General features: G+C 39.2%; 1 protein-coding gene across 15 annotated transcripts in view; it reads right to left on the bottom strand.

Moving 5' to 3' along the window:
- Nucleotides 1-24,292, bottom strand: part of DST (dystonin) — a 297,150-nt gene that overhangs the window by 138,276 nt on the left and 134,582 nt on the right. For all 15 annotated transcript variants that reach the window (XM_040059996.2, XM_040059997.2, XM_040059998.2 and 12 more), the window contains 17 exons: nucleotides 11,863-11,975; nucleotides 11,621-11,727; nucleotides 10,972-11,091; nucleotides 10,547-10,642; nucleotides 10,340-10,467; nucleotides 7,368-7,461; nucleotides 6,858-7,012; nucleotides 5,538-6,000; nucleotides 5,327-5,455; nucleotides 5,051-5,128; nucleotides 4,776-4,937; nucleotides 4,578-4,682; nucleotides 2,881-2,976; nucleotides 1,488-1,613; nucleotides 958-1,110; nucleotides 550-704; nucleotides 250-376 (listed from right to left, as the gene is read on the bottom strand). In XM_040059996.2, the coding sequence (XP_039915930.1) occupies nucleotides 250-376; nucleotides 550-704; nucleotides 958-1,110; nucleotides 1,488-1,613; nucleotides 2,881-2,976; nucleotides 4,578-4,682; nucleotides 4,776-4,937; nucleotides 5,051-5,128; nucleotides 5,327-5,455; nucleotides 5,538-6,000; nucleotides 6,858-7,012; nucleotides 7,368-7,461; nucleotides 10,340-10,467; nucleotides 10,547-10,642; nucleotides 10,972-11,091; nucleotides 11,621-11,727; nucleotides 11,863-11,975 (2,407 nt within the window). The remainder of the gene's footprint in view (nucleotides 1-249; nucleotides 377-549; nucleotides 705-957; nucleotides 1,111-1,487; nucleotides 1,614-2,880; nucleotides 2,977-4,577; nucleotides 4,683-4,775; nucleotides 4,938-5,050; nucleotides 5,129-5,326; nucleotides 5,456-5,537; nucleotides 6,001-6,857; nucleotides 7,013-7,367; nucleotides 7,462-10,339; nucleotides 10,468-10,546; nucleotides 10,643-10,971; nucleotides 11,092-11,620; nucleotides 11,728-11,862; nucleotides 11,976-24,292) is intronic.

Below are 24,292 nucleotides of genomic sequence, written 5' to 3'. Positions count from 1 at the left end.
AACCTACGTTGGACTTCATTTCTCCCATCCCAACACCATGGAGCAACAACAATACCAAGGACAAGTATGGACACTTCAAGAATTATCTCAGATTCCTCTTTCCAACAGTAACCGTGAGAAATTAGGTAGGAGAGTGGTATTTTCAGTATTGCAAATATTATTTGCAACAATTTGTGATCTCACACAGTTTCAGTCATCCAATGACCTCCTTGTAAATGATTAAGAGCCCTTCCTAGTCATAAAACTTACCGAGGCAACATTGCCAGCACGAACAGCTTCAATTTCATTTGTCAGATAATGCCAGGACACCACACTCTTCATGTTTACATGTGACTCATGCCAAAGGGCCAGAACATTCTGAAATTGCTGTTCAATTCTGAAGCAAAAAAAATTCCAACTTCAGATCAGGGTAACACATGAAAATGGAAACAGAAAAAGAAAGAGAAAAACCCCCAAAGAAACAGAACAAAAACTGTGAGATATTCTTTTAACCCAAGCTCCATGTAAATGGATTTTAATAGAAAATAGGTAGTTTTACTTTGTCCCTACCTGTTGGCTGTATCTATTGCTTCTTTGTTTGGTGGAGGAACTGTAAAGCATACAGATGGAACCATGGCCTCATTACCACTTGGGCTAATGACTTTCCATTTAGCACGATGGGAGTTGTTTGCTAATACACACTCATCATCTTTGTAAATAGTTATCTAGCATTAACAGAAAAGCAGAATAATTTGATGAGCCAAGCATTACAAAATAATTGTACAAAGCACTTCTGCAAATGCTGTCAACAAATAAGCAACAGAACAACAAAACCAATGTTCTAAGCAAAGGATTTGCTCTTGTTTACTAGGGTGGAAGAAATTTACAGCCCAGCTTTCTCCAGGAACATGGTAATTAATGAAACTTTAGCTGAATTCTTACATCTGTAATTGGTTTGAGGAAATTTTAGTTTCTAACCTCAATTTGTCTGTAGTCACAGATGGCTTTAATTGGAATGGATGTTTTGAGTACACAGTCAGGGTTCCTTGGCTTCAGCTGAATTATTGCCTTTGCTCTTCCCACAAGGCCTGCTACTGTGCTCTTATACTGCAAGAGTTGTTCTTTTTCTTCCTAGAACAATTAAGAAAAGAACATGTCATAAGAGATGTCCATAATACAGTACTGCCTCTTTGATCCTGTTATGCTTTTTTTTTTCCCTGACTCCTTTTACTGTTTCCTAAAAGTAACACATTTTGCAAAAAAAAAAAAAAAAAAAAAATTTCTGAAGCCACTGTCTTCCCAGATCTGGTACTGTAAATATAAATAAACAAATCTGTATTTTAAAGTTATGAAAAATAGTAATTTTTTTATAAGTTCTGGGAAAAAAAAATAGCATTTTTTCCTTCACTTTAAATGAATAATCTTAACACATTTTATATCCCACCATAACCTACACATTTCTTGTTTCATTGTAACTCCTGCTAATAGGATCCTACCAAAGATCTTACCATGGACTCCTGGACAAGGTCTTCTAGCCTATGAAGACTGGTTGATCTATCACAACTGTATTTTCGGTATATGGTATCTTTTAAATTCTTCAAATATTCCATGGCTTCTTTGGCATCGCTGAAAAACTAGGATAAAATAATTATCTGGGTTATTTTAAAACAACTTAAAAAATACAGAAACAGCTACACTGAAGTTTTCAAGTGCTGTCTTTTAAAACAACCTTTTCTCATCTCTTGAAGTGACCGCTGCACCACATTCAGCTACTCATGATCTCATGTCTAAATGTACTCTTAAAAAGGCACACACTGTTAACACCAGTTATTCTTGGCATGAGCTACATGCAAAATTAATTCAGCAGTTATTGAACCTACAGTTAATGACCACTCTTGCAGTGAAAAAAAATTTATTAAGCCAATCTTGCTGTCTGTGGAATTACAATTACTTTCATATAGAAACCACAGACAAAGCCTACAAACTATAGAAACTAGCTTCAAAATCCAGGCAACACAGCTGGGGCAAACATTTTGTGCAGGAAGGGAAATGAGCTGCCACACTAGGCAGTTCTGCAAGGGTATCTGCACACCCAAACAAGAGTCCTGGTCAGGCACGATTGGGAAGGCACGATTCTCTCCTTTCAGCCCCAGAATTCCAGTTTGTTTCCCCTGTCACAAGGAGCTCAAATTGCTTTATCTTCTCCCATTCCTAACTTTGGGTTCTCATCCTTCTTAGTCCAAAGGCATCTCACCCCTTCATCACCTCCCTTTCTCTTCAACCACACAACCCAGAAGACACTAACGATTCACCCTTACAATTTAAATGTTTTAAATGAGTAGATTTAAAAACAAACAAAACCAACAAAAAAACTCCGTCTATCATGTTCCTGCAAGTAACTTCACCGTTGGCTGAGGGACAATGAGATAATCAGATGGCTGTTTCGTGGGGTGTGTCTGCTGTCAGGGTGTTCTCTGCTCTGGTCATTATTAATGCTGCATATTCCATTTTGCTTCAAGTAGTCCTGGAATAACCATCTAGAATGTGTCTTCCCACAGCCATCGCTAACCACCCTCCATGCTACACCATCCCCAGAAGCTCCACTGACAGCAGTTGTGCACCACAGGGAGAGAACAAGGTTTCATTCTCAGAGCCTCTACTTGCGGCTGCAGCACTGAAAAAATCTCAGGACAGATTTTCATCTGCTGTGAACTGACATAACTGCAGTGAAGAAATAAAGTTATGGCAACACTGTGAGAGCATGGCGTACAATCTAGTGATGTACAAGACAAATGTCAATTCTACAATTACTGTGACAGAACAACTAGAGCTTTTGGTGGAACTTTTCAACTATGAACAAAACTTAAAATAATTCATATTCTGATTGATTTACTTTCTTACCTCAAAATACGCAGCGTTTTCTCTCAAATGTTGTTCAACACAGTGGCAGAGCTGAAGAATCCAGCTCCATTGTGTCTGCATTGCAGCTCTATAGGCCTTTAAGGAAGGGAGATATATTTTACAAATGGAAATGAAAACTAAACCTTGCATACTTCTACAGAATTTAGGAAACACAAAAGTGATGCGGCAAACACAAACAGCTAAAACCTGACCACCTCACCCTGGAAAACTAAGCAGCAATGAAAAATCCAATTAGATTTGAGAAAGAAACCCCGTCACTACAGCATAGTCAAACATAACAAAACTTGCCCAGAGGGACTGCGAAATCATTATCCTCTGGCCCGGTCAGAATTAGGCCAAACAAGTCCCTGACAGCACTCCAGCTCCTGCTGGCAGCTCAGCTCCCGAGGTTCCTCCAGTCTAGGCTCATCTACAGTCCTGCGTGCCTATTTACTGGAGCCTTGCCTGGATCCAGTGGGCACATTAAGGCAGCGCTGAACACGCCATTAACCCCGGGCCCGTGACGCGGGGTGACAGCGGCGCGGAGCGCGGAACGCCCGCGGAGCCGCGCGCGCCCTCGCCAGCAGGGGGCGCTCCTGCCCTTGGGAAGTGCCCCCAGCTCGGGGCTTCAACTCCTGTCATCCCCAGGAGCTTTTCCATTGCCTTCCCGGAATTTCAGGTTGATGCACTAAGGCGTATACTGTCCTGTAGAAAAGGATAAGTTCTTTAAAAGAATATTTTTTATAAATATCCCAATATTGCGCCATTGGAGACAGCACAACCTGCACAGTCATCGTGACTGCGACGGCCTGGTCTCGTAACAGGCGTCCTCGGTGTGTTTATAGAGTACAATAATAACCCATTGGAACAGCCTATACCTTTAAAGAGTAGAATTGCCCACGTTACATAAGAAGTCATTTATTATTCAAAGTAGATGTCATGAGAAGGAAGGAAGGGAGGGGTTTTCTTCATGTTTCCCATTTTTTCATATATAAACTCACAGAGCTGAAGAACAATAAAAATGCATTCCCTCTGACTTTTTTTCATTCTTCTTCTATAATAAATCAGCTTTTTATTGTTACAGTCTTTACCACCCACTGCCTGTATCTACTCTTTTCTTGAAGGTCTACAAGGAAAAGTATTTTACCTTCCCCTTTGAAAACTTGTTAGGACCTTATAACAGCTACAATAAATTTTTCTGTAAATTGTTTACATATATAACATAGAGAAAGATTCTAGCCTGAAGTAAATCATACCACCTGGTCAGATTTTTAACATCCAAACAGGTTTCATAATTCACTGACAAGTAAGTTATGAAACCAACCCTAAATCATAGTAGGAACCTGCTCATACAGTAAGTGACAACAAAAGCTCTTACTGAAATTTATTCCAATATAACAGGAAAGAAACCACACAAGGACTGTTCTGTGCCCTCAGTCTGTCAATGCAATTTGTCTCAACAACTCTAGAAGTTGTATGACCAGAAACATCTGTACAGACCAATTAATTTTGGAGTTTAAGGAGATTTAATCTAAGCAATCCAAGTGCTGAAGAGGAAATTTCAATAGGACCCTTTAATTTAGAGTCTTGTTTAATTTTCTCTAAGTTTGCCTTCTTTTCCCCTTTCTTATCCCCCAAAATGCAGCTCATTTAAATCCCAGAATTTTTCTGTTGTGATGCTGGTTTTACTAACTTACCTCAATGGTTAGCCTGGCTGGGTGATTTTCAAGAAGCAATTGCTCGGCTATTTCTTGCACTGATTTAATAACTTCTTCTTTTTCATCAAGTTCTCTCATTAATTCCTTTTTTTGGACCAAAAAAAAAAGTTTCAGAACTCTCTCTAATTATTAAAGATCACTTAATAATTCCCTCTGGCATATATTAGCAATACATACTGCATGGTATTCCTTTTTTCTTGTTATGTTGGGGTTTCTTTCACTCCAGTCATACGCAACCTCTTCCTCTTCTTTTTCGTTCAGCCATATCAACTCTCTAGTAGCACGAGACACAAAATTGTGAAGAGTATCAAGATGCCTCTCCTGATTTCTTGATGTATTCTTCATTAAAAGGAAAAGAAAACGATTTAAATGAATCAGAACGTAAAGCTCTCCCCTTATCACAAATTATGCACACTGAAAAGCTGAACATGGAAGAGGTATGGTTAACTTACCAAGAGTTTTGAATACTGACTCTCCAGCTTGTGTAGTTTTTCTGCATAACTGAGTTTAAGAGGGGCAGTCATTTGGATCTGTATTTGATATATGAGATCAAAAGACAATAAAAAGGTTAGATATGTTAAACCCTTAGATCTCCTGATTCCATTATAAGTCATGTAGAGATCAGAAATAAAGGTAAGACTGTGAAACCCAAGCAGTTCTAAAATCCAGTATTAGTTTATGGGTCACCCAGTAAGAAAGCAATCAAAGAAATTAACATGGTGCAGTACCTCGCTCATTTTGGCTTCTTTAAGGCTGGATTCAAATTCCTCAATAGCTTTGTGGACGTTTTTGTGATTTTCTAAATGGCTTTCAACGCTTGGCAAATCTGAACCCCATTCTGCTCGATCAAGTTGAACCTTACAAACAGGAAGAAAAGATTAGCCATGATCTATAAAAAGCAAACATAACCATTAAAGGTGTCTCTGCAAAAATTGCTACCTGCATTTCTTCCACCCAGCTCAATAGGTCTTGGACAAACTTCATGTTCACCTCTTCTTCTGTCAAATTCTGATCAACAAAAGCTGATTTCATAAGAGGTTTTCTGATTTGCATCAGTTTGAGTGTTTGCAGAGTCCCACTGTCTACTCCTGTGACATAGCTCTGAATTAACCGTGGTGGGATGCCTGATGGGTAAGCGGGAGTGATGGTTGGCGTCAGTCTGGAAGCAAGACCTGATGAAAGGCCAGATGTCAAACTGGAAGAAGTCAAAGTAGGTGTTAAACCTTGTGCCATTGCAGCATTTAGTTCAGGCGTCAGGTTTGTTGTAAATCCTGAGTTTAAGCTTTCGGTTATTCCTGATATCATCAGCTTTGTCTGCTCTGTGGTCAGCGCGTGCCCCTTGTTGTACACGGAAGAGCATTCGGTCCGTAAGGCCATCAGGTCATCGCGAAGTCTTGCAACTCTATTCAATTAGAATTAAAAAAACCCAAAAAATATCCCAATGAATGCTTAGGATCAAAGTTTATCATGATCAATTGAATAGTGATATGAGCTCATGTTATCCCTTACACTTCAGTTGCACTTAAATATTTATAAGAAAGTATTTTTATCAAATAGTACAGGAAATATCAGCTCTTTAGTTCTGTACAGATAATAAATGAGTAAATCAGGCAAAGACTAAAAAAATTATATGGGCACTGACATGCACTATACACAATTCCAGTGAACAATCAGCAAACCAGAAATCTTACAAGACACTACATGTTGTAGCAGATCAAACTCCTGCAGTTCACTGCCAAGGATTTATGCACTTCATCTCAATCAGTCCAAGGATGAATCCCAAAATACTTTGGAGGCATTTCTTCATAAAACAGAATTATGCAGTTTAAATGTTTCTTTCTGCCAACACTGTACACAGTGCCACATGTTACCTAATGTTACCCCACTTCTTACCCATTAATACCTCTACAGCTGTCATCAAAAATCTAGCCTCCGTTTAAAAAAATCAAAGTTAGTAAATTCTAAATGCATTTTACATGAAACAAAACAAGCTACCATCTTTACACACAGATATCTAGTAAAAATTAAACATTAGGTCATGTTTAGGGGTTGACTTCATTTTCATAAATAAGTACAAATTGCTCCTGTTGGCTTCAACATTTGTGGGCAATGCACCCACCAGAATATCTGGGTCATATTTGGATGCCCAGTGACAGACCACAAAGTTTATGCATAGTTATAAAGAACCAAAAAATTCATCCATAATGGGAATCCATATTTGGGATATTTATTTATTCACATAAACATACTGTAAAGTACCTTTGAACAAGCTGGTCTGCTTGATAGTATTTTCCATCAATAAGAATTTGGGCATCAATCACTTGCTGGCGGAGAAGATTTTCAGATTCAAGAAGATACCCAGCTATCTCTGCTTCATGTTGGAACTGGAGCCCTGACTCCAATCGCTTGGCATCCTTAATAAATAAGAGGAAATCATAAGCCCTGTAGCTAAACCCAAAGAAATATCAGCTCTAAGAATTCCCTTAAAAAAAAAAAAAAAAAAAAAAAAAAAACAAAAAAAACCTTATTCTTATATTCTTATCTTGAAACAATTTTGAAGCATTTAATTAACTACCGAACAAAAAAAAAAGTAACAGAACACACTCTAAGCAACTTTTGGTATTTTCTTGAAGAAATGCTGCCTTAACAGTACAATGAAAATAAAAGTAGCATGTATTAAGGTTGCCCTCACAAACCTTTAGGAGATTTTTGCCATTCAACTTCTTTAAATTTATGAATACAGACAAGTAGAATCACTGACTGACTTACAGACTGCAGAGCATTCCGGGCAAGTATCAGTTTGTCCTCACAACTCCGACTGTCCCGCTGAATTCTGTTCGCAATTTGCTGCAGCATTTCCAACCTAGGTGATGCCAAAGCATTTCAGGAATTAAATAAGGATTATGTTATTTATGTTCACAATCTTGTTGCGTGACATTAAAAGCAAACAAATGAATAAACAGCATCTAACACAAAGCACAAATGCATATGTTAACTTACCTGTTCCCTTCTAAGGTTCCATTACCAAAGCTTATACAAGATTTAATCAGCGTGGGACCACAATTAACAGAAAGGAAATTCTCATTAGAGTCAACGCTGGTTTGAGTACTAGTGCTGTTGCTAAACAGCGAATCACTGCTATGATAGCTGTAACTACTGCTATTCATTTTTATATCCAGAGCACAGTTCTTCTGGCTGCTTGCATTTGCTGAAAAATGAAGATAAAACTCCTGCAAAATGTACAGCTTCTAGGGATGAAATTCCACAACTGGCTTGTGAAACACCTAGACTCCTCCTTTATATAGGCTTCAGTATGCACATTTAAAACCCAGCAATTAATATTCTGCCAGCTCTTCAAAGGATTTTACCTGGGGCTATGTATGCTACCTTGCTTTTGGCTTCCCTACCTTGCATTAAAGCTCTGCAAGTACAGACTAGGCAGCAACAATGGGGCGTCTCTAGGAAACAGACACACCAAATATTTTATTTAAGTGTCACTAAATAACTATAAACCAAGTAAGAACTAAAAGAGCTCTTTTCAGTGTCTCTCAGACTCTTCAATTGAGATTTTCAAAAAGGAGTGAAGGGAGAAATCCAAAGACAGTAGAGCACAAATAACCTCTGGGCTGACTTCTTTTCCTTCAAATAGAACTGCGCAATAAAACCAGGGGAGTATCAGGGTTAATCAGCTCATTACAATATAATCTGAGACACCTATACACCACCCAACCTACTGTCACTCCTGCACTGTCCAAGCACGCATCTTCACTAACTGCCCTGTCCCACTACACTGCCCTCCTGAAAATTTCCCTTCATCTTCTTCCACATCCATAGCCAATTGCTCCTAGCTGTTTTGACCAGAAAATAAGTAAGAAAAATCTGATCACTGCTTTAAATTTTACATTTTAACTGACAATTTGGGCTGAGGTGATTTTTTTCAGTATTTCACCCCCTACTTTTAGGATTCCTGAACAACCACACCCATCCCATAAGGTGACTGTTTACGCAGCAGAGCTCAGCAAAGGCACAGACACACCCCTGCAACAATGCCAAACTCTGCTAGTTTTGCAAACTGGAGCTCAGTTTGGCATTCTCCTCATCGACACCATATTAATTTTGATCCCATACACCAATCTGGCCATGTATTGTCTGCTTGTGTTGATACTTTGAGATATATTCAACAGGCTTGCAGGCAAAGTTTTATTACTCACCAGGTTTCAGTATGGGCTGAAGTCACATTTTTGCCACAATCAAATTTTACCCCAGCAGCTGTATCAACACCTCATAATGATGAGATGCACTGGTAACCAGTGCAACAACATGGATGTTCTTGTGTCCACTTCAATCAATACTTTTAACTTGGTGACTAAGTCATAATCACTTAATGAAATTTTCTCTCTTATTTTACAGTGACCATCACATGTAGTGACTATCACCATATGACCTGTCATTTTAAGTGTGTTTGCCCTTCCTGAAATGTGTGAAGGAAGTTAGGTTCATGTTTGTTTATCTCTGCTCAGACCATACGAATAAAATAGAAATAAACTAATGTCATTTACACACATTCTCAACAAAGATAATCCAGCTTTCTGCAAGTATGAACAGAATTTCTACTGGTGAAGCCAGACACTTTGCTTTTGGCAGGTTGGGACAGATTAACCTACAAGACCTAGCAGGTTGTATTTCTCTACTGCTTTCCAGTGTTCTGCTCTGCATAAGAGGGAAAACTTGGCATTGTATGGACAACTTCATATTCCTCATTAGGAACTCATTCCACTTTAGGGTGCTATGAATCAACAACTCCTCCTGAATCTGCCATTTCAGTCATGCTCCTGCCCTTGTAAGCATGACACGTGTTTAATCAACTCTGACTGAAATCTCTCCTACTGAGGACTTCCTATACAATGGTCTGGATTCCTCACACCTAGTTTCAGGTACCTAAACCAGAGGGATAGGTCAACCCTGTTGTCAACAGAAAGTCAGTGACAAGATTCTCTAGGAACTGAATCAGATCTTAGATGTCTCCTTTGGATGCATAAAGTCAAGCAGAATGAGTCCAGATCCAGGTGTCTGTATCTACCCACAGGTAGCTCCAAAAAGCATTTAAGAGGGTTTTTTAATTAATAAATGGATAGCACCTGTGTCTCCCGCAGAACTTAAAAAGACATTCCATTAAAAAATGCTCTCAGACTGTATCAAGACTTTAATCATGCTTAGTAGGTCATCAGTGATGTACAAAAGTGTCCCACAGCCTACTGTCATGGAAGGCTACTCTGCCTGTCCACATCTAAACCCTCGGTGTGCTCTCGAGTACCACTAACCTTTTAAACACCACTACACAGGACGTTAGCCTACAATGCTGTGCATCAAGAAAAATACACATTTCATGTAAAGCATGAGGATGGTCCTAATATGAAATCAAGTTGAAATGAGACAGTGAAGTGATATAAACCCAGCTTTGACTAACTGCACAAAGAAGGTGGTTATATGTGTGTGTAAGTGCTTCAACGATCTGAGGCACAGATGCTGCTCATCACAACCTTCTGAGCCCACCAAAGTTGTTTATGTCTGGACCTGCCTCTAGACAAGTAGAGAATTTCAGACCTTGAACAAAGGCAGAAATGCTTAATCTAGAAAAATAATAGGGACATTATAATAGAAGAAGATATTTTAAAAATTCAATACGGGTTAAAACAACAGAAAATATATTAACCAAGCCTGTCAAATAATCAGTAGCATACCTCTCCACTTCAGGTCGAAGGGTCTTCTCTCTTTCCAGCATGGCAATAATCAGTTTTCCCCATTCTTTTTCTATATCATTTGGATGGTAGCCTTGAGAAAGTTTGATGCGTCCAAATTCTATCCAGACCTTAAAAATTCACATGTACTCATTATTTTAAGCCATGGAAAAGGAACATCTATACATTTCAATGAATGTTAAAACTTACCTCTAGCAGTTTATATAGATGTTTAATTTTTGCTTTATCTGTCTCCTTCGGTGGAATTTCTGTTTCTTTAAACTGTAAATATTGATTATAAAGTGCCTATAGAAACATGAAAAATAGCGAAAGTTTTATTTACAGTGAGTATAACCTTAGTCTCTAAACCCTCTTCTAATATTCCTCACAAGCTTACCTTTACACTGTTCAGCTACAGTTCAACAAAAAACAATCAGTGGCAAGGTAAAGATTTACTTTTTATTGTTTGTATGCTATCAATGTACTGATTATACTTTGAAAAGGTTAAGGAGTAGTACTGTTCTACTGTTGACTCGATTGTATAAATCAATAAGCATGTCATTTGTTCAAGTATGCTTTGAGTCAAGTAAGATAAAGCGTAACTCCAACAAGGAGTCTAAGCCACCACACCTCACCTTCAACTCCACAGGATTGTTGGGAAATGTTCTGTCAGACATTATCGTGACATGGTGTCTGATCCACTGCATGAGGTAGTTCACCATATTCTGATATTCAACCCATTTGACTTCAACATCCTGCCAAAGCAAGACCCAGATTACAGAAGAGATGAAAATCATCAAGAGCTCATTTCTGCTTCAACTTTGAAGACTGAAGTCTTCACACATATAGAAAATGGATTTTGAAATCCTGCAATTCTAGGACAATATTTATTTGCTCTTTAAAGATCAGATCCAAATATATGAATTCAGTCTTCAGTTTTGATCCTGAATAATTCTAATGAAAACAAGCTATTTTCTAGATTAATAAATTTCAAGCTGGTAAGAATCAGAAAAGGCATAATTTATACATTCACAACTGAAAAATAAGAATTTTGACTCGATCTTTCTCCAACTTCAGGTACATTGCTTTCAGTTAAACTCTTTGCACAAATATTAACATGTCCATGACATGAAATAGCTAAGACTTTAAAACCTCAGCCTAGAAAAACCATGTCAAAGAAAAGTGCGACAGCAGTCCTATGGAAGATCTAGCTAACATTCTGGATCTGAAATTCAGGATTTTAATAATGTAGCTCACACACTGCACAAGTGTTCTCCCACTTACATTTGCACTGATGCCTTCACCACCTTCTGGTACTTTGGGAAACGCATCATAAAGTGATGACACATAAGTTATTACTGACTTCTCATCAGGTGAGGAAACATCAACATCTAAAAGAGCAAGACAGAACAGCACTTTATCACATAGTTGTAAGAATGCTCACAAATATGCTACAACCTGCAGACAGATTGGACTTAATTTCAGTGTTGGGGGCTTTGCAACAAAGCCATCTGTAGCTCTCTTACCTTCAGGATCCAGAAGTCTGGCAACACCAAGTTTTTCTGCTACAAAAAAAGCATGTTCTAAATTTGCGAGGTTGCTTTGAACAGCAACGGTATTCATGTCTATCAGGTCCGGCCTGTCAAATAAAAACAGTAACACTTGATTACAACTCTTTCCCAGTTTTGAATTACTTCTGAACTGGTAAATCAAACCATGAGCAAGAACAAACACAGCAATGGAGTTTTCATTTTAAAAGCATTTCAGTAAAATCGGGTGAACAATCTGAGAGCACTGCTAATTGGTCTGCTTCTAATTGAAAACTACAACATTGGGTTCTTCAGGTACGACCTGGTTTCCAGCCATCTCTTATACAACACCTCTGTTTTCTTATGCATATTTATTCATGTGCACTGATGTTGTATTTCAACACCTTGTCCTTTCCACTGCCATTGAGACGATTAAATTCACTTTTCTCTTTTACAGAAGGGAGTTACTTTCTACTGCTTTCACAAGTTTTCAGTCATTCTGCATCAAATTCTTCAGCGTGTGTTAGAAGCCACATAGTAACAAAGTTCAGTCATAAAAAAAAATTTGCTTTAATCTTTTCTGATGAGCTTTAAAGACATCTTCTTCAAATGCATTGAAGCCCTGCTTTCAGATATACATTAGTGCCAGTTCTCTTATAGGTAACTCTCAGCCCCATGCACTTAAACCTCCACACCTTCATCCTGCTAAACTCCATTTCCAGACACAATACACTTGCTTTTAATGGAATAATTGTCTTAAGACAATCTCGCCTATAAGTATTTTTAAGGTCCATAAGTATTATCCTGTATCAATCCTGTACCATCATCACTACTCTAATGTTTCAAATTAACGTAAAACTTCAAAACAAATATTGACTTTTAAGTTTGCTATGTAGCAGCTGAATTTTATTGTGAATGTCAGTGTATTACTCGTTGCCTCTTCCAGCACTTGGAATTCTCACAGCCATCCACCAAAAACAAGTAAGGCATTTTCAGACATGCTGAGCAAAAGCTCATTTCACTGAAGTTAATGAGAGCCACAAGGTTCTGAAACCTTTGCCACTGAAATCCTACACTACTGAAAACCAAACCCACCATGAAAAAAAACCTAAAACAAAACACCAAAAGAAAAAAAATTGGCATACAACTTTCAGCGAACAATTCCATTCCTAATTTTTTCTCATTTTTGTTTCTAGAGAAACTATCTTCTTAGTTTTATCAAGTAGAAGTTTTAAGTAATTGCAACAGATAGAAATGAAACTGTTAAATACAATTGTTCAAAATTAATGCTAACATTTTATTTGGCAGCATCCCAAATTCCTTTGATAACAAAATGGTATTAATTTTGGGAAACTCAGTACAATCTTGTCTTTGAACGAACAACAAGGGCATGGTAAATAAAAATCTATTTCTTTTCAGCCATTTAGAATCGCTGTGTTCCTTGTGCTCTTTTGAAGACAAGTCTACAAGACAGATAATAACACTGCACCCATTATGCCTTGAAAGAACATTTAATAATAACAAAATGTAAGCAGTGCAATATAATCCTCCTAAGGCAGCGGGACCTTCCACTTCCAATATGCTCAGTGGGGGCATGATCAAGCTCACGCTGTTCCTCTCTGAATTTCAGTGCAACGAAAACAATGCAACGAAACCAATACCAGCCATTGCTCTCAGCAGCACAGAAAATCCATGAAAAATAGAAGACAATACTAGAAAAGAAAACTGAGCACCCCCATCTCCTGTTTCCGCTGCAGTAATGGAAATGGTATGAGTAATAAAGATTGCTTTAACAGCAGTTTTGACAAGAGAATGAGCTTTTTGTAAGCGTAACAGTGTTGGTTAGGTTATGTTTTCCTCCTGCCTTCATTACATTTGTTTCACACTTGATAAAAATGTCCCAAGAATAATCACTTGCACTGCCTGTTTCACTGCCAACTCTCAGAACATGAAAGGACATGTTGTAAAAGCCTTGACTATTCCCAGAAAACAAGCTGCGAGCTGCAGAGACACCGACACAATATCTCCTTTAGAATAAAGCTTTAATTTAGTTGAAGAAGAGGTAACATTGTTCTCACTGTGATAGAGGTAACAAAATCAATAAAAACAACAGCTCTTGCATAATAAATCATTTTACATCAGTGCTGTGGCTTCACCACCCAGATGAAGAAGAGCCTACTCTCTGAGATGCCTCCCTGCCTTTTAAACATATTTTCTTACCCCTGCAACTCCTACCAGCATTGGGTTATATTGCAGCTTCCCTTTAAGAAAAAGGGAAAATTGCAATACTGCCATTTTCAGTTAATTATGCACTTAGCACATAGTATACTGACCTAGATTAACTGATCTATATTTATCTAAAGTCTTGGACTACAAGAAAATACTACAGGAGATGGCATTTCTGTCTGTCTTGATAGCACATGTCTTCAGTACTTTAAAGCAGACAGAAGGCTCCACAGCTGACTGAGAACAAGTGCATCGATAGTTTATGAAAGAGAAAAGACAAGTATTATCACTTGAATGCAAAAGCACCTGGCAGGAGCCACAGCAAGATCACTCTGCCTAGGGCTTGGGGCGTCCCCCTCTGCAGATCATCCTTTCCTCTTCACAAGTAGTAGAGGGATATATTGCAAAGCCACGGGAAAAGGAAATTTACCTCCCAGAGGTCAGTAAATGACTTTTTTTAGCCTGAGAAAGCTGCATCCAAAAAACATGGCTCAGGAAATCACTGATTGCCATACTGCTCCTTTTGTTTAATAGGGGGGATTTTTTGCAATTTTAAATACAAATAAATGCTATTTTTACATGCAGTAAGCTTGCAGAGATACCTGTCCACTAACACAAAATAACTGCTGAAATTCCAGTTATAATGAGTATCCTCTAATACATATTTATTTAATTGTTGCAGCTGAAGCAAACACTAGATTTAAAAGCACTGTCCATCATGGCAAACATTCCCAAATTTTTAAGGCTATAGAGCAAATATATGAGTTTTGTAGAAGTTATTTGTAATGTATTATAAATATATTTTGTATCAATTTGCATAGCATTATTAAGTAGTTTTATGTATAATCAAGAACAAATTAAACTAAACTCCCTTTAAGTAATGTACAATGACTCTACCTTCTGTCATAATATTGTGAGTCATTTTATGGCAGATTTTTCAGCAGGCTGGGCCCTTGCCATGAAAACACACATAAACATCCCAAACACCAGTCGAGTTGGAACATTCCATGCAAAGAAGATGCTTCTGCTGCAGCCACACCTAAGGGTTTGGCTTCCACATTGAGAGCTATTAATCATTTAATTTTTTAAACAAACTGGTGCCTGCCATTTGAGATCTTAGTGTAGGTGTTAGAAATTAGATACAATTTGTATCAGAAGTGATGGGGGAAAAAATGCAATTAATACCATATGAATTAGCAAGCTGACAAAATTATGATCAATTCAAGAAAACAATACCTAGCACCACAAAGAGAAGGAAGAGAACAATATCTGAAAAACAGCACATATTTCTGGTCTGCAAAGACTCCTTGGAATCAGAGTTGTGCATAATAAATAACATTAGGTACATGTAGATTTTCTCACTGCCAGAATTAATACCTAGCAAAATAGTTTAAGATCCAAACTAGTAGCTATATTATTTGCCCATTTAAAAAAAAAGATTATATTTAAAGGGGATTTGATACCTCAAAATGGAAAAAAGATGTTTAACTGAACTTTAATTTTTACAGTCAATGATGAAGAAATCACATCCTTCTCCTCATTGTTCTGGGATGACACTTGCTCAGGTTACAACTATATTTGCCTTTACTAAAATATACATATATCAGAGTAATATTCCACATTAAAATTCTGTTAATGCATTCAGAAGGCTGAGAAGCCTGAAGTTATTTACATGAACCATCTAAACTGTTTAATCTGCACAATTCTTTCTCCGTTAAAACCCTGCATGCTGCCTGAATAATACCTGATATTAAATGATATTTCATTCTTGGCTTATATTTAGTTGAAACACTAACATAGAGACTATCAAGCAGAACTCTCAAAAAAACATGACTGAAGATGCAGAGTGAAATGTCATTATAGTCCAATTAGATTTTCCACTGCTGTAATTAGAAAATGCCTATATAAGTTTCTGGGGTTTTTTTCATTGTTCACACACAAATGAGAAGGATGGGTGCCAGAAGGACTCATGCCTTTATTAGGGATGAAAGGATTACTAGAACAAATAAAAGACAGAATACACAGTCTTAGGAAAAAAAAATTAAAACAAACAAACAAAAAAATAATGTATTCTAGAGATTTTGGTTAATAACAGAAACATTGCAAAGAAAGGAATCAAAAAATAATAAATTTTCACATAAAACAGAGAATTTATCTCTTATCTCTTCAAATATGCATCTCCTGTTACTTTCCCAGGAACTCTACAAATGAGCTGATGAAGCAAAATGCATTATTTAACCTATATAATTAGGCCCACCATTTGCCCATTTCTTGACACACTTTCAAAAACACCAACATATTTATACCAGTTTACATGTAGAGTCAATGCTTTGGAACTTACTAAAGAATTTGTCCCCATATCAGATACAAATCTAAGTCTTGTTCAAAACAGTTGGTCAAAGAACCTGCCTCAGAAAGACTGAATCAACAGCACAAAGAGAAGGATCTGGACTTCAGCTGCCAGGCACCGTTCTTTGTGCCCCACACACTTTTATTGATTCCCCATGTTTGCAGTTCTCTCACATTGTCGTGACCAGGAGATCTAATCACAGCATCTGAGGCACTCTTTGTTAATAGATATGCCTACCACATTTCCTGATTTTTTTTCCAGGGGTAGTCTGATAACTCAAAGAAGAGGAAGAGGAGAATGTCTGTTCAGAAATAGTGAGGAGGTTTGACTTTGTGGCATTAGGCATGAACACATCTCTTCCATCATCAGAATCAAGGACCACAATGTGGACACACAGCACAAGGCTCTGTAGCAGGTTCCTGGGTGTCAAAAACCCCATGCTGAGGAAAGGACATAAAATGTTGACCCTGAATCAACACTATCTTCCATTACACCTTAGATATTCCCCTCATTCAGAAGCTCTAAATTCACACATGGTAGGGATCTAAAAACAAATTACCCCAATGCATCCAACCACTGGGTGATGCTGAGCTGTGATATCAATTAAGTTAGGCAACAGGTCAGAATCCAGAGAAAATCAAATATTTCAATTAGAAAACTGCCATTATAGGAAAGCTTTATCTTTGCAATAGTGATAAATCAAAAAGTATGCTGCTGCATGCAGGTCTGCATATTGTTTGTTTAAGCATGCAGCAAAGTCTTTTCTAAAGCTCCACTGGTCCCCAGCCTCAATTACATACTGAGTAAATATGATCATTATGCCTTGTATCTTCTTTTTGGTTTTGTCCTCCTCTGTTGGTATGACAGGAATGCCTGCACTACAGGATTTTATGTATATCTATAGATTTCACTCAATGCCTCTATAAAGATGAACAAAAATGGCTTTTTATTCCCTTGAGAGCTGAAAAATTCTCCTGTTATCTGAACTCTTCCACTCTCCTTTGCTTATTTTTTCATAAATTTTCAGATATGATGAATAAAACTGAAAAAAAATCCACAATTGCAATAGACAGTATAAAAAGGGCACACTACAGACACATGTCTATTTCTCAAACATTCCAACATTATATCAAGACTTCCCACAGAAAAAGAATGCATGTTTTAACTGCACTTAAAATAAGGAAAGCAAAAGCTGGCAGGTGCCCTAACATTAATTTAGCCCCTAACAATATACAGAGCTAACTCAAGTAATTCCTTCTACTGTGTATGGCCTTGATTTGACAAGCACTGAATTTAATAAAGCCACTGAAGCCGCCTGTCCCACCTTCGTGAGCACTGCAAACCTCTACCTGTAACCAGCCATACCAATTAATCTAGACAAATACCCAATCGTGGCATTGCAATAGCAAAGATCTTTTAGTTCAATGTGGAGTTTGTCTTTAGCCATGCAAAATAAATCCTAGTCACAACTTGGCAGTAAGTTTGCAATGCGGCTTTCAAACTCAGCACAACCATGAATGAAACTAGAAAGGATCTGTTAGTCCTGTCACTAGCTTTAAAATCAGTTTTTACACTCTCTTAATACTAAGAGTTGTTTCCATCATTACAAAAACAGTAACGGTAAAGCAACTTCAGCAATATTTGGCTATGATAACATTTAAACAGGAATGAGGCTCATAACTCATAACCTCAACCCACACCATGCAATCCACAAAAATAATCATAAATAATGTATTTTTCCTTGAACTGTGAATACAAAAAAAGACAATGAAGAAACCCAACTAAACTCTTTTTCTGTTCTGCATCCTAAGAATACTCCCTCCAGACCACAGCAGTGGCTGCTTGACAGAATGGCTTCCCAGTGGGATTAGTACAGTTACCAACGAAGAAGAATGGTGAGGTACTGTAATGAGTTCAAACAATTTCCCAAAGGCTCCATGTCCTGCCTTGGAGGAAACCATTTCTCCATGTGCCACAAATTTGCCAAAGGTGTTCCCTGAAGACCAAGACCTTTCCCTATGTGATTAATCAGGGGCACATATGCCCCCACTGCTCAGACACCACATCCTTTTGGATTAAAGCTTCTGACACCCTTAGGTGACCTGGTCTTTGCCGATCCAAGAGTACGAAACACATGAAACCCAAATAAAAAAAAAAAAACTGGCCTTTCAACGCAAAGCATTACTTTACATTTTATTCCCATTAAAATGACAAGAAAAGCTTTGATTTCATCCCAGCTGGGTTTTTTTTTCCTCAGTTACTGCAAGAAGAAAAATGTTATTCAGCTGCTTCTTAGCAGTAGGATCCAGCACAACATACACACAGATCATTTAAAGTCCAGATCTGAAATTAATCAACCCAACTGACTGGAAGTCGTCCATCTAATACCCACTAAGGCTAACCACCACCACAACACAAGATGCTAAAATTGCAGGCATGCTTCCAGTACTATTTTAATACAGCCTTTACCAAGTGCCTTCACAGAATTCTTCTGAGTGCATCCGATTAAGCTCCAAGTTAGGTATTTGATATTTGTAAATCCATTAGAAATATACTCAGGCAAGTAATATTAAAAGCACGTCTGCTTGTCAATATTTTTAAGCATCTTAAATGCAGCTTATGTTTTCCCAAACTGCCAATTCTCAACACCGAGTTCATTTATTCTACGCAACAAAACCAGTTGTAAATAGTAAAAACCACACAACGAGGTGCATGGGAGAAGGGTGCAACACAACCAAACTCATACTTTCTTTGTGTTAAAGCTGGATAACAATAAAGTACAAGTCACAAAACAGCAAGCCAAAACCAGCAGACCCAACTAATCTCTTTATTTAAAACATATCCCCTAGCATTTTAAGGCTTGACACTGTAATATTGAGTTTCTTTCTCGTTCATTCCCCAAGGGTGCTCAACGTGTTTCTGCACATTGAGGCATTATTATCCCTCCCCTTAAGGAATGTATTCAAGTCAGTACCTGAGCAGTTGCAACATGTTTTAACATCAGAGGGATGCCACATGCGCTGCTGGCCAGGAGCTTAGTGTTCAACCAACTATATATACATAGCAAATCATCTTGGGTAAGGTTGAAACAGCTTGTTCCAAATCAGAACAGTTATTTAGCAGACATCAATCTAGCTTGCTCCTTGCTATACCACACTCAGAAAAACATCCACTTCGTAATTCTGAAAGCATACTGAGTTATGACAGCAACATTTCAAAAGAAAAGCACTGTGACCCTGGCAAATTCATCTCTCTCACTTTATCTAGCATTTATGGACCTGTTACATTGCTGCTTCCTGTGGGAACACACTGCAGCTTCTATTCCTCTTCCTCCCACATGAAGGACTCAGTGAACCTACACTTCTTCCATGCTGCATTCATTGTTAGCCTCTGGTCCTCTTTTGTCTGAGAACAGTAGCCATCTCCTCACTCATTCTCTACACTGTATGCAGCTTAAAACTACAGGCATCATTAAGGACTTGCACAAAGTTTACCAGTAACAAAGGCTCCCCTGTATCAGATCCTTGTATTTCTTTAACAGAAATTCTCTAATGCAGTAAAAAACATTTTTCTTTTGCTCAAAATGTACCGCTCTTAACTCTATCACCACCTTCCTTCTTTGTAGCATTTCTAGTACTTGTTAGGTGGTGCCAAAATTTATAGAAACTGTCTGCATGTGGCCTTGGCAAGCCTTGGAACAGCATTACATGCACTAACTTCCCTTGTTTTCTCGTCTTAATCCTTTCATGTGTATACTACAGTTCTGCTTGCTTGTCAGACTGCTGCCTGACCTGAACCTATTTTATCCCTTTTTTCTCCTAACCAGTCTTTCACATTTTCTATGGTTGCTGACATTCACCCAGAAGTCCAGACACAACTGGACACGTGTGAGTGCACAGAAGGCAGACCACGGGCCCATGCCCTTTAGTTACTGTTCCTTCCCTTAGCATGACTGTGGCCCATTGTGCCCACACTCTCCCAGGCACTACATGAGCCCAGTTCAGGGACTACACTGACCCAGGACTGCTTCTGAGGGCAGAGGGAGAGTTCAGCCAAGCAGACACAAGCCCTACTGTACCACCTACCCCCAGCGCTGGAAAACAGGGGCTGGACCTGCTTCATTTACCAGAACAGACCTAACACCTGAGACTAAAACTTAACAAACGTGACTTTATCTGGGAACTGAGCTTGCAGGGCTTCCTGAACAGATGCTATTTTTCACCATACAGGTACCATTAAAGCTTCTCATTAAATGCTATTATCTAGTTACACAAGAACATAATGCTTTTGCTGGAATTCCTTTTGTAAATGTTAAAATCAAAATTAAATCTCTACTGTAAAAGCTGTGAGAACACAAAAATAAAATGTATAAAGGAGTGCACGCATCTTTACAAAAAACATATGTGTGATATACACTTTTTCCTATCCTCTATACTTCATCTTGTTTACTTCAGCAGGTAGAAAATGAGTTGGTCTGTGACCATGTTTGTTTTGTGGATATCAACAGCCACTGTTCTTAATGGAGCATCTACAGGCGCCAGCTAACTGTAAATCTTACAGCTATTATTTTTACTATTTCTTAAATTCCATTTCAGACACTTTTTAACTGAAATCTCCTGTAGCCCTTATGTATGAAAGGTTCAGGGCAGTCTTCAATCAAAACAATAGGTTTGCTACTTTGGTATAACTTTTTATCTGAATTTGCTGTAAAATAAATGCATGTGCCAAGTGCAATGTAGATCTACAATTTAGATTATTAGCTCCCATACGGCATATGACTCCTACTGAAATAACAGCAGCTTTCACTCTCTCTGGAAAGAGTTTCTATATATAGGGGATATAACTGGGATACAGTTCTAAAAAATTAGTGTTTCTTCTTTCTCAGCAAAAGGCCTAGAAAGGGAAAAAAACATACAGAAAAAAAACCCCAACAACAACAACAAAACAACAATTAAAAAAACCCCACCACAAATCAAGTTCATTTACCCAAAACACAGCCTAGTGACTAGGAACACTTACGATGATAATGCTACAGAATGAAGATTCCAGGGTGTAGGTGGTAGTATCTCCAGAAAAATCTGGGCATTACACCCTGATTAAAATCACTCTCCAACTTCAAAGCCTGGCTTACAGATTTTTGCTATGTAGTATGATGGCACCAAAGAAACATCACGTCATTTTGAAACTGCCTGAAGTCAGATTTCTTCCAACACAACACATAGAATAAAATAAGATACGTCTTCATTGAAAAATTAAGCTATAAAAGGCAAATTATATAACAGATGAGACATACAGCATATTCTTGAATCTCCTATGTGTATCTGTAGCTTTCACTAAAGGCCTGACCACATATCTGAAGAAAAGTGTAGAGGTTAATAAAACAGTGCGAAAGCTTATATATTCAAATAAAAATACAAATCTCGTTAATGTTCTGTATTAAAACTCACTTTTTAATGCCACAATTTGATTTGGTCTTTCTGTGGAAGGACATGTATTCCCACAGAAGAGAGTAGGTTTAAATTCAACATTAGGAAGAAATTCCTTACTGTGTGGGTGATGAGGCACTGGAACAGGCTGCCCAGAGTTATGGATACCCCATCCCTGGAGGTGCTCAAGGCTACATTGGATGGGGTTTTGAGCAACCTGGTCTAGTGGAAGGTGTCCCTGTCCATGGCAGGAGGGCTGGAACCAGGTGATCTTTAAGGTCCCTTCTAACCCAAACCATTCTACGATTAAACCAAACTCCAAGGCCTGCAGTGGGCCCCCTCATGGCAGTTCTTGAAGTCAGTGTGAAGCCCTGTTCCCAGAGATTTAACCATGTACAGGATGTAAATGGAAAATTTATATATTCTTCAAAAGTTCAGCCAAGTAATTTTCAATCTTACACTGCAAACACAGACCACTGGAAACTGCTGAAAATATAAGGAATCTTCTCACACAGAAAAAAATTACTTTTTTTCTAAATTTGGTGATGGGGAAAAAAAAAAAAATCAAGTGCTATGTGGATCCAAGTACCCCAAATAAAGCAATTTTTTCCTCTCAGTTCCGTTATTCATAAAATTACTTTCCTTGATTTAAAGGGTACTACAAAATCACTGCCAAGTCGTTCGTACTCATAATGGAAGTAAGATAGAAAATAACTGAAGGCCTTTGTGAGAAGCTCTGACAACCAAACGCTCATTGCTCAAGAGGACAGAAAACAAATATCCTGCATTTGCTCAGGAGAGGGGGTGAATGACTCCAGTGTATGTGCTCCAGCACCTGTACACTGCCCACATCCCTGCTTGACACTGGAAGTGGAGCACTGCCAGCACAGCTGTGGGTGCAGGAAGGACAAGGAGACAGGGAAGAACCTGGGTCACCCATTGGGCCACCAATGTCCACCAAGATGCTGCAGTGACAGTCAGTCATGACAGCGAAATCCCAGCCTTACGGGGTGTCTCCCATGCTCCTTAGGGGAGCAGGGAGATATGGTATATCTGTGCACTGTTCCTGAAGTTCTGCAGCACAAATTTCAGCTTGCTTGCACTGAGAGATGCTAAGATCCTCTGTCAAGACAGAAAAGCAAAAGAAACAATTCTAACCTGCCATTACGAGAGGGCAGGCTGCCAGTTGTGCTGAAGGGAGAGGCTCCCTGACTGCTGGCAGCTGAGTCACAGCCCAGCTCCTCGCCCAGCCCTTCACAGCTTCAGCAATTTCTTGAAGTCATGAAGCTGGTATGTACTTGCAATTTAAAAAAATCACTAATACCTGGAAAGGAGGTATTTATGGCCTGCCACTCCTATTCTGTCACCTGGAACAGGACAGTGACATCTCCCCGTCTCAGGGACTGCTGACTGTAGGGATCATGTGGGACTCACACGTGCTCTCCATGGTGCATCCAGAGATGGCCTCTCAGCCTTGGTGCTGGGGCTGTGGGCCAGGGCAGTCCTCTGGGAGCTGCTGTGCCCTGGCCTACAGCTGAGCTGTGGCCCCTGCGGTGTGCAGCCAACCTGCAGGCAACACCCCCGGCAGGTCCAGCCCCAGCACAGCCCCAGGGAGGCCCCGGTGCCAGGGCTGGGGCTGCCCTGGTGCCCCCCCGGCTGCCCCACCCCGACTGGGGCAGTGGAATGGGTCTGGGCTGCCAGGCCCTGCCCTTATGGACCTCTTTGGGGAGCTCCTGCCGCTGTGCCCCAGCATGGGAAAGCACATGCTGTCCATCCCACACCCAGCGTACTGTGGCTCAGCACAACTGCAATTCCAGATACACGCCCAGGTGTTTGAGCCTCCTGGGTTTTACTGTCATAGCATAAAATATCAAGCCCTTAAAATAAGGTCTGAACCCAATTAAAGCCCTTCCAGGACTGGAAGTCATGTCCCACCTGAAAAGGCCCCATCTGCAGGGCTGATATCCCTCCTAGCACAGGCTGCTTCTGTAGTGAGAAGTATCTCCAGTGAGCACAGCACACCCAGTGCGGGGGGCTGCCACGCTGCAGCACAAGTGAGAGATTTTTCCTGTCAGAGAGACCCCCCTGTGTGGGTACTCCACAGTGGCAGCACCACGGTCCCACTCCACCACCCAAGCAGCCACATCTGGCCATCCACCCTGGTGGAGCACACGAGCTGGCAGCACCCACAGGATGCTCAGACCAGCTCCTGACAGCACCTGTGATCCACAAACTGGGAGTTACTAAAACAAACAGAGCAAATGGAGAATCACAGCCAGAACTGTGCAGATTTTTTTAGTGTTTAACCTACTTATTGCTCAGAAGATAAACCAAGCTTTAAGAGAGGTCTCTGGAGTAAAACAATATAGTTAAAAATAACAGATGGGATGACCATTCCTCTCCTGTGAGCAATAGCTGGAAATTA

The sequence above is a fragment of the Hirundo rustica genome, chromosome 3 (genome assembly GCF_015227805.2).
Source record: "Hirundo rustica isolate bHirRus1 chromosome 3, bHirRus1.pri.v3, whole genome shotgun sequence".
Lineage (NCBI taxonomy): Eukaryota > Metazoa > Chordata > Aves > Passeriformes > Hirundinidae > Hirundo > Hirundo rustica.
The sequence above is the reverse complement of the archived record's forward strand: the minus strand, read 5'-3'. Positions and strand labels throughout refer to the sequence as shown.